Source organism: Vombatus ursinus, unplaced genomic scaffold (assembly GCF_900497805.2).
Source record: "Vombatus ursinus unplaced genomic scaffold, bare-nosed wombat genome assembly UNPS02014768.1, whole genome shotgun sequence".
In the NCBI taxonomy this organism is placed as follows: Eukaryota; Metazoa; Chordata; class Mammalia; order Diprotodontia; family Vombatidae; genus Vombatus; species Vombatus ursinus.
The window spans coordinates 33645407-33656346 of NW_020954546.1; the positions used below are offsets into that span (position 1 = coordinate 33645407).

The window sequence follows — 10940 nt, forward strand, 5'->3', positions numbered from 1 at the left end:
CGCTTTCAACCTTAACTCACTATCCAAATGCTAGGATGATGATGGTGTGAGATCAGTGTGAAGGAGCATGTAGCCTGTCCAGCTCCCTCTTTCTGGGCAGGGCTCTTTGATTGGGAGAGGGCCTTTCCCTCAGTATTCCCCAGTCAGAAGAGGGAGAGCTGGCTGGCCAGACCATCTTTTTCCGAACCTGTGGGTTCAAGGGAGACACAGGAGGGAGAACATTACAGTTTTACCCCTAGAATTTCCCATCAGTACACATTCTGAAAGACTCGTGCTCTACTGCAGTATCTGACAATCCCTACCTCTTTCCTTGTCTGTTGAGGAGCTCTCTGCTTGGGGGCTGGGATCTCTGGATTTTTTTCCCCTGGTGTCTGGCCTGGTCTCACTCTCCTCTTCCATCTACAAAATCTCCCCATCTGCCTGGTATTGGCTTCCCTCATGAGTTTTGCTTCCTTATTGGTGTCTTGTTCATTTTCTCTAGAACTGGTCATCCCTCTAATTATGGGAATGTCCTTCTGTTGGTAGCTCCACTTCCTTCAGCAAATTTTGGTTGGTACTCGTGTTTAATATATTTAACTCTAATTTTTAATTTAAATAAAAACCTTTCAAACTATTATCTTTCCCCTTCACATCCCTTGCATCGAAGAAAAAAAGAAAGAAAAAAAATGTGGATTATTATTCATCCATTATAAAATCTGAACTTAAATACTAATAAAACTGTGAGTTAAAGAATTAATGTGTCATTCTAGTAGAGCAATCTCAGTGTAGTCCAATGGAAAGGAGGGACTGTAAGTGACAGGGTTGGATCTGGTGACCTCTGAGATAATGTCCAGCACTCTCACTGCCTGAGCAGCCCTTCCTGGGCAGGACTGATGCTATGGGCATGTAGCAAAGGACTAGGAGGCTGCCTCAGTGGTCAGGAGTTTGAAGGGTACAACTAAGGTACCTTCATTTTCCACTGAAACATTTCCACTCTGCATTGACTTCATAGCACCATGGCATCACAGAATGTTAGAGGTCCAAGGGGCCCCAGTGACCATCCTGGCCAATTCATATAGAAAAGGAAGTCCTACTCTAGCATTCTTGACTAGTGATCACCCAGTGTCTGCTTACAATTCTATCTTTTATGATGTGATACTTTTAGGTGAAATCTTTATCTTCGTGTTCTGGATTTGTGATGGTTTGGGATTCTGGGGACCTGGGTGTAAAATATTGATTCTTATGCTGTGTTTGTTGTGTTCATGGGTAAATCATCTTATCTCTCTAAACTTCAATTTCCCCATCTGTCAAAAATGGATATCATTTGTTCTATATACGTTAGAAAGTTTTAGAAGGGAAATGACATTGAAAAAGCTAAACCTCCATGTAAATGTGAGTGACTGTCGTATGTACTTCTATTAGGCAGTTAGGTGGCTCAGTGGATAGAGCCTTGGATTTGGAATTTAAAAGGTCTGAGTTCGAATTCTGCTTCAGACATCTATTAGCTGTGTCGCAAGTCACTTCTCTCCGCCTCAGTTTTCTCTTCTGTAAATTGAGGGTTATGATAGCACATACCACATAGGGTTGGTTGTTTAGTAGTTCTTGAAGAGGACCAAAATGATGTCTCTGTATTAGAGTCAAATTACAGTGCATCTGACTCTGACTGATCAGACCAATATGAACTTGGAATGCTCTATCACAGGTTGGGCATAAATACGTGCACATTTGGGGAGGATTCTCTAAATCTGCGCATTTCCTGTTTCTTTTGAGCTACTTGAATTTTGCTTTGCTCCTAGATCATGGCATTTCCTTTGAGGTGGGCAAGCCATGATGGGTGGTCCTTGGCCTGTGTCTCACAGGTCACACAATCAATTCCAAGGTTCTGCAGAGAGACCTTGAGAATGTCCTTGTATTGCCATGTGAGTGCTTGCCTTGTGTGAGTTCTCTGCAACTCTGTAAAAGTGTAATCTTTTAGGCAAGTGTATGTTTGTTATTCAAACAATGTGGCCAACCCATCAGAGTTGCTCCCTCTGCAGTAGAGTTTGAATGCTTGGCAGTTTAGTTCGAGAAAGGGCTTCATTGTCCAGTACCTTACCCTGCCAGATGATCTTCAGAATTTTCCTAAGATGATTCAAATGATTTACTGTGACGATCAAATGAGATAATATATGTAAAGCAAATTTGCAAACCTTAAAGCCCTATTAAATCCTAGCTATTATTATTGTGATTATTTTATAATTATATAATAATTATATTACATAATAGGTAAGTAGCATGATGCCTGGCATATAGTAGATGCTCAATAAATACTTATTGATTGATTGTTAATCATAGAACTCAAATTTTGTTGTTCAGTCATTTTTCAGCTGTGTCTGACTCTTTGTGACCTCACTTGGGGTTTTCTTGGCAAAGATACTGCAGCAACTTGCCATTTCCTTCTCCAGCTCATTTTACAGATGAAGAAACTAAGGCAAACAGAGTGAAGTGACTTGCCCAGGGTCACACAGCTAGTTAAGTGCCTGAGGCCAGATTTGAATTCAGAAGTATGAGTTTTCCTGACTCTAGGCCTGACACTCTGTCTATTGCTCTAACTACCTGCCATGAAATTCATATAAATGAGGAAAATTAAAATCAAAATCATTATGAATCCAATAAGCTAATAAGCTTATGTTATAATGATCAAGTTTATGAGATCGTTATTTTATACTTGTAACAAGGGACTGAATCCAGATTGGCCATTGAAAGTCCAGTCCTTATAAATATACACAGAATGCTTTTTGCAAAATAGGCATTTGTTAAGCAACTATGATGTACTGAGCACTATACTTAGCATTTTACAAATATGATCTTGTTTCAACCTCACAAAAACTCTAAGAGGTAATTGCCATTATTATCCCCATTTTACAGTTGAAGAAACAGAGGCAAATAGAGGTTAAATGACTTTCTCAGGGTGACATATCATCTGTTGATACTATCCCCACAAGTAGACTTCAGACATCATTTCCAGTTGGCTTTACCAATTGAAGAAAAGGAACCTTTAGAGTCAATACTATACTATGAACTTACAATGCTTAAAAAGGAGATAATCAGTTAATTCTTTCTTCCTTCCTGCCTACCTATATTCAAATGTAAAGGAAAGGAATTAGGTAAGTCTATGGGTGGGGAAAGTAGCTTCTTTATCTGTGACACCAACATGTGGACCTAGAACATAGGTGTTTGTCCTTATCTCTTTCTTTAGATTTGTTCTGTGCCCCTCCCCCTCCCCAATGTGAAGGAATATCACACTAGGCTATGACTTTCTGAGTTTGAAAAGATCTGGAGAGGAAGTCACCAGAATTCTAGGAGACACAATCAATGGTAGATTTTGTAGACCACCATGCCTAATGAAGAGCAATGTCCTGCTTAGCTCAGTTTGCCATGATACCCAAGGAAGCAATAAAGGCAATTCACAGCAATTCATTCATCAACTATGCTACACTACGAAGTGAATTTGGTGAGGGTGAATACTTTGTAGTAACTGCATTAAGGAAGAATCCACTCTCTCCAGGGCCCCAGGTATTATAAATATGAGTGAACCCTCATTGGGGGTGGGGAAATGTTTGTACTTTGGTTCTTGCTCAGAAGAAGACAACAACGTGAAAACAGCTACAATCAAAACCTCAAAGAAAAATGCTAATTAGACATGAACCCAACAAGAATTCCCATAAGAGTTAAAGAAAGAGATAAAAGTGGTAGAGGAAAAATTAGGAAAATAAATGAGAATGAAGCAAGAAAATTATGAAAAGAAAATTAATGGCTTGGTAAAAGAGGCACAAAAAATACTGAAGAATAACACCTTAAAAAAGAGAATTGGCCTAATGAAACACAAAAAGAAAAGAAAAAGAAACACAAAAGAAAGAAACACAAATAATTATCTTAAAAAAATCTGTTTCAAAAACAGAATTAGACAAATGGAAAAAGAGGTACAAAAGCTCACTGAGGGAAATAACTCCTTAAAAATGAGAATTAAGTAAGTGGAAGTTAATGACTAAGAGATAAGAAACAATTAAACAAAGTAAAAAGAATGAAAAAATAGAAGAAAATGTGAAATATCTTATCTGAAAGACAAGATACCTGGAAAATAGATTGAGGAGAGATAATTTAAGAATTATTTGACCACCTGAAAACCATGATTAAAAAAAGTCTAGATATTATATTTCAAGAAATTATAAAGTAAAACTGTTCCAATATCTTAGATCCAAAGCATAAAAATGGAAAGAATCTACCAATCACCTTCTAAAAGTGATCTTAAAATGAATATGATAGCCAAATTCCAGAGCTCCCAGGTCAAGGAGAAAATATTGTAAGCAGCCAGAAAAAAACAACTCAAAAGTCATGAAGCCATAGTCAAGATCACACAGATTTAACAGCTTCCATGTTAAAGGAGCAGAGAGATTGGGATATAATATTCTGGAAGGCAAAGGAGCTAGGATTATGACCAAGAATAACCTCCTCAGCAAAACTGAGTACAATCTTTCACTGGGGGGGAAAAAATGGACATTTAATGAAATAGAGGACTTTAAAGCATTCCTGATGAAAAGACCAGAGCTAAATACAAAATTTGACATTCAAACACAAGATTCAAGAGAAACATAAGAAGGCAAACATGAAAGAGTAATCATAAGAGACTCAATAAAGTGAAACTGTTTACATTCCTATATAGGAAAATGATACATGTAACTCTTAAGAAGTTTATCATTACTGGGGCAGTTAGAAGGAGTCTATATAGACAGAGGCCATGAGCATGAGTTGATTATGTTGGGATGATCCCAAAAGAAACAAATGAAGGGGTGAAGAAGAGGGATGCATTGGGAGAAGAAGGAAGGGAGAGGCAGAATGGGAAAAATATTCTCACATAAAAGAGGTATACAAGGAAGAGCTTGGGTAGTGGAAAGATAAATCATGGGAGAGGATGGGCAATGCTTGAACCTTACTGTCATTGGAATTGGTTCATAGAGGGAAGAATACATAAACATACTCAATTGGGTATAGAAATCTATCAAACTCAATGGGGAAATATAAGAGGAAGAGAATATGAGATATAAGGGGAGATTGTAAAGGGAGGCTAAATGAAGGGAGACAGTAGTCAGAAGCAAAACAGACTTTTGAGGAGAGGCAGGATTAAAAGAGAGTGAGAAGGATAAACAGAAGAAAACAGAATGGAGAGAAATACATAGTAATCATAATTATGAATGTGAATGGGATGGCCTCATCCATAAAAGGGAAGCAGATAGAAGACAGGTTAGAAATCAGAATCCAACAGTATGTGGTTCACAAGAGACGCTCTTGAAACAGAAACAAACACAGAGTAAAGGCAAGGGGCTGGAACAGAATGTATTTTGTTTCACCTGAAATAAAAAAGTCTGGAATAGCAATTGTGATCTCAGACCAAGCAAAAACAAAAATACACCTAATAAAGAGAGATAATCAGAGAAACTACATTGCTAAAAAGTACCATTGACAATGAAGTAATATAAAAAACACTATAACAAGTTTCTCTGATAAAAGCATCATTTCTTAAATATATTGGGAACTAAATCAAATAAAAAATAAGAGCCGTTCCCCAATTAATAAGTGGTGGAAGGGTATGAACAGGCAGTTTTCAGAAGAAATCAAAGCTATCAATAGTCGCATAAAAATGCTCTAAATCACTATTGACTAGAGAAATGCAAATTTAAACAATTCTGAGGTACCACCGCACACCTATCTAAAATGGCAAATGCTGGGGGGAATGGAGAAAAATAGGTACACTAATAAACTGTTGGTGGAGTTGTGAACTGGTCTAATCATTCTGTAGAATAATGTGGAACTATGCCCAAAGAGCTATAAAACTGTGCATACCCCTTGACCCAGCAAGACCACTGCTAGGTCTGCACCCTGAAGAGATTAAAGAAAAAGGAAAAATACCTGTATATACAAAAATATTTATAGAGGCTCTTTTTTTTTTTTTTTGCTTGGTGGCAAATAATAGCAAATTGAGAAATGCTCATCAATTGTGGAACGGCTAAATAAGTTGTGGCATATGATTGTAATACACTACTGTGCAATAAGAATTGACAAGGCAAGGGGGTAGTTTCAGGGAAAAAAACACGTAGCAAGACATATATGAACTGATGGAAAGTGAAGTGAGAAGGACCAGGAGATCGTTGTGCACAATGACAACGTTTTAATGATGATCAACTTTGGAAGACTTGGCTACTTTGATCAATACTGTGATCCAAGACAATTCCAAAGGATTCAGAATGAAGAAAAAAATTATCTAGCTCCATAGAGAGAACTGATTAACTGTGAGTGTAAATTGAAGAATAATTTTCTTTTTTTCTTTGTTTCTATATGGCTAATGTGGAAATATATTCTACATGATTTCACATGTATAGTTTTGTTTACCTTAGCAGGTGGGATAGGGATAGGAGAGAGGCAGAGAATTTAAAGTCAAAATTTAGAAAGAAGACAACGTATAAAATAAATAATAAATTACCAAGAAAAAAAAAAAAGAGATGAATTAAGGCCAAAATGGAAGCAAGATCAAAATCTAGATGGCATGGTGGACAGAACACTGGACCTTGAGCCAGGAAGACTTGAATTCAATCTGGTCTCAGACATTTATCAGTTGTGTGACTCTGGTCAAGTCACTCAACCTCTGTTTGTCTCAGTTTCAGCATTTCTAAAATAGGGAGAGAGATAGCACTTGCCTCCAAAGGTTTCATGTAAAAATAAAATGAGATGTTATTTATAAAATGCTTTGCAAACCTTAAAGCAGCATGCATGAATGCTAACATATAAAAAAAAGAATTGACCTCTCTTAATTTTGGTACATTTTGGTGACTTCACCTTCATATTCAAATGAATCCATCCCCCTGTCCCCTACCCACTAAGCTATCCTTTATAAGAAGGAATAAAAAAGAAAAAGAAGAAGCTTTGCAAAATTAGCCAACAGGCCAACCAAGCCTGACACTATATGCCCTATTCCACACCCAAAGTCCTCCACATCTGCAAAGAGGAGAAAAAGGTGTATTTTCTCATTTCTTTGTTGCCATGCTTAGTCATTAAGTGAATTAGCTTATAGTATTGTTACTGCAACTGACATATAACTTTGAGCTAAGACCCTTGGGATAAGGAGATTTGAGGAAAAGGGAGAAGGTCAATAGAGGTCCAGAAAGCATGTGACAATAACCATAAAGGTAGTAGGGGAGTAGACCCAGAAGACAGGACCTGGAAGTTGAACTTGGGCTCCAGAATTGGGAGCATCTCATTAAGAAGAAAAGGCCATCTTAGAAGGACCAGGGCAGACCTCAGAAACACTGTGTCTTTTCTGAGATTTGGGGGCCATAATCAATGAAAAAGGGAAAGCTCAGTGCCAGAGAGGGCTTTTGTAAAGACTGGGAATGGAGGACAGTATTGGACATTCCTGTGCTCTGGGTCAAACAGCCAGGAAGAGTGTAGAGAGGGAAAAGGTAGATAAGTACAGATCATGTTTTCTTTAGGCACCCCAACCTTGAATGATCCAACAGGAAGAGATGAGTCCTCCTGAGGTCTCCCACCAGCCGCTGCCCCTTGGGACACTCTGCCCCACACTAGGGGGTTGCTCCCACACCTGACTAGCTTCTCCCCTTTTCACCTGGGCTTGAGTCTTTGCTTCTCGCCAGTGACTCAGAGCCAGACAAACCTGCGCTCTCTGTCTTGAGGTTTCAAGCCTGGGCACCTTCTGTCCTTTAGGGAAGGGTGGCTGTCACAACCAACTGATTTCTACATAGACATTCTATGCATCCTCTTAGGTCTGAATGTGGAGAAGCTTACCCAGCCTCCCAGCCCTACCACCAACAATCACTGCCTGGGCAGTCCCTGAAGGCATTACTCAGGGAAGTGTGGGGGTGCATTAACAAGAAGGGAGCCTTGAAAAAAGTTATAAAGAGAGAACAGAGAATAAGATGCAGTTGTGACCAGAAAAACAAAACAAATAGCTTTATTATTGCTCAGGATAAATGAGGAAGAAGAGGGATTGAATAATGGGGGGGGCAGGGTTTGAGATAAAATGAAGTGATAGGTCTTGATTTTCTCCATCACCTAAGACCATCTGAACAGTTAAATCCAAGAGAAGAGGCAGGGGGCTACGGAGTGAGGAGAAAAAGGATCAGAGTCAACAGCCTCTTCTGTTCTTCTTAGGTCAGGGCACCAGATTAGCAGCAGCCCCCAGAGCTGCCACAGCAGCCTCCAGACTGCTGGCTGCGCCCACTGCCACTGTCACAGCAGTCAGACCTCTGGTGCTGGAGTCTGTGGGATCTCCTGTGATGGGAAAAGAGGCAGCAGCCGCCCCCGGAGCCAGAGCTGCAGCACCCCCCAGAGCTGGACCCACAGCATCCCCCAGAGCTAGAGCCACAGCAGGAAGAGACTGGAGGAGGGCAGGGAGCCTGGGGAGGGCATTTTGGGGGGCACTTGGGAGGACATTTGGGGGTCTGGCACTTTGGAGGTGGCTGGCACTGTTGCTGGTTTTGTTGGCAGGACATCTCTGGCTGAGTTCAGTAACCCTGAAATATAATAACCATTTTAAAATATATGAAACTTCTGTTCACTTGTAATTAAACTACCTTGTATTGGTAAATTTTACCTAGAACACATTAGATTCCAGAAAGAAAAGACTTAATTTCTTCCAGCTAAATGCCTTTTAGTTAGAATTTGGGAATCTTAAATATAAATATGTATATGGAATTACAAACATTTTATCTATTTCCATGTATATATATATATTATATATATATAATATATGTGTGTGTGTATGTGTGTGTATGTGTATGCAATATGATACATAATTTTGAACTAGGTAAATTATACATAATCTTAAAAGTTAAATTGTAGTTTACATGTTCTAGGGAAAAATGCCTCTAGACATTCAAAACAGAATTTATTATCTTTCCCGTCAAATCCTTTTCCTGAACTTCTCTATTACTATTGAGGGCACCATCCTCCCAGTTCCCCAAGCTCACAATCTCACCTTATCTTCGTCCTTCACTTTTCACTCCCGTGCTGTACCACCCCCCCCATATTTCCAATTTGTGGCCAAGTTTCTAACCTCAAAACATCTCTTGTACAAACCCCCTTTTTGGGGCAGCTAGGTGGTGCAGTGGATAGAGCACCGGCCCTGAAGTCAGGAGGACCTGAGTTCAAATCCGGCCTCAGACCAAACACTTGACACTTACTAGCTGTGTGACTCTGGGCAAGTCACTTAACCCCAATTGCCTAAAAAAAAACAAACAAACAAAAAAAACAAACCCCCTTTTCTCCTCTCACACTGACACCACTCTGGGTGAGGCTCTCATTTCCTCAGGCCTGGACTATTGCAATAGCCTGGAGGTGGATTTGCCTGGCCCAAGTCTCTCCACATTTCAGTCCATCCTTCATTCACCAGTCACAATGACTTCCTAAAGCGCAGCTCTGACTACATAAACCCTCACCCCATTCGATAACTCCATCAGCTCCCAGTTATTTCTAGTATCAAGTAGAAAGTCCCCTGTTGGGCTTGTAAAGCCAATCACAACCTAGCACATTCCTACCCTTTACTGAACTCCACACCCTCTGTGATCCAGCCTCACACCTAACACTCCTCCTCCTCACTGTGGCTTTTGCCAGGCTGTCCCTCATGCATGAAATGCTCTTTTTCCCCAGCTCTCCTTGGTCCCTCCAACACTGAGCTCAAATCCCACCTTCTGCAAGAAGCCGTTGCCAGTCTTCCCCCAGATACCAGTGCATCCCACCTGGTGATTACCTCCCATTTATAGTTGTTTGCCTCTTGTCTTTCCCATGGGAATGTGAGCTCCTTGAAGGCAGGGACTGTTTTGTCCCTCCTTTTTTGGAGTCCCAGCACTGGCACAGTAAGTACTTAATAAATGTCTGTTGGCTAACTAACTGATCACATCCTTTGGGTTTCAATTCATGACAATTTCAAGGAACTCAGACATTAGCTGTTCTCTCCTCCAGACATTCAGCCCTTGCCCAGTTGTTTCCTGGGCAGATCCAGACTAGTTCTCCAGCAGCCTAGAACAAATCCAAAGCACAAGCTTTTCTTCTTCCCAAACTGCTGTACTTCTAAGTGTAACTCTATTTCCTCCTTCCCAGACTCCCTATGCCTCTTCCTTCATCCCCACTGCTGCCTGTTTTCCCACTCCTCTCTCCCCCTGTTTCCTGTTCTCTCCTTCCCTCTCCTCCAATACCCTCCTCCAAGGCTCTCACGAAACACTCACCCTGATCACAGACACGGACAGGAACTCTGCTGAAGAACCAGAGTGGGTGAGAAACTAGGGGCAGGGACACCTTTTATAGGGCATCCCAGGCTGAGCTGTTGGCATGAGACCCAGCTCTCTAGGAGGAAGAGTGCCTTTCCCAACCCATGGCATGTGTCAGACAATTCCTGACATTCTCCAGCCTCTCATACATGACATGAGCTAATACAAGGATCATTCATTTGAAAGGGACAGCCTCTTATCAGTTATTACAGATGAGGGAACTGAGACATTGTACAAGATCACAGGAGTAGTTGGGGAAGAAGACAAAAGAATCCTTATCCTCAGAAATGAAGTCCAGTGCTCTTTTCGCTATGCCAAACCATGGCAAAGTTAAGACTGCTCCTCTGGGTGGGGTGGAGTGGATAGGGAGGGCTAGATTGTATTTTCAGAAAGCCACTTTTCTAAAGATTGGGAGTCCTCCAATCAGGTCTAAGGAAGATGCTATGAAGTCCAGCCCCTGGGCTAAGGTTCTATGGGTTTTGATCACTGTTCTCTTCACTCCTAGAAATATCCAAGTGTCCTCATGATCCCTTCCATCCCTCCCCCCCCCACCCTCCCCTATGAAGAATCCAGGGCAATACAGGGAAGGGAGAATTTAACTAGGAGTCAGAGGACCTAAATTCAGATCTTGACTCTGTTCCTTAT

General features: G+C 40.6%; 1 protein-coding gene across 1 annotated transcript; it reads right to left on the reverse strand.

Moving 5' to 3' along the window:
* Positions 1 to 7962: 7962 nt before the first annotated feature.
* Positions 7963 to 10295, reverse strand: LOC114043318 (late cornified envelope protein 2A-like). The gene is made up of 2 exons (XM_027862395.1): positions 10254 to 10295; positions 7963 to 8543 (listed from the first exon to the last, which is right to left on the reverse strand). The coding sequence occupies exon 2, from the start codon at positions 8520 to 8522 to the stop codon at positions 8196 to 8198; it is 327 nt and encodes a 108-aa protein (XP_027718196.1). The 5' UTR covers positions 8523 to 8543; positions 10254 to 10295; the 3' UTR covers positions 7963 to 8195.
* Between the last annotated feature and the right edge of the window lie 645 nt (positions 10296 to 10940).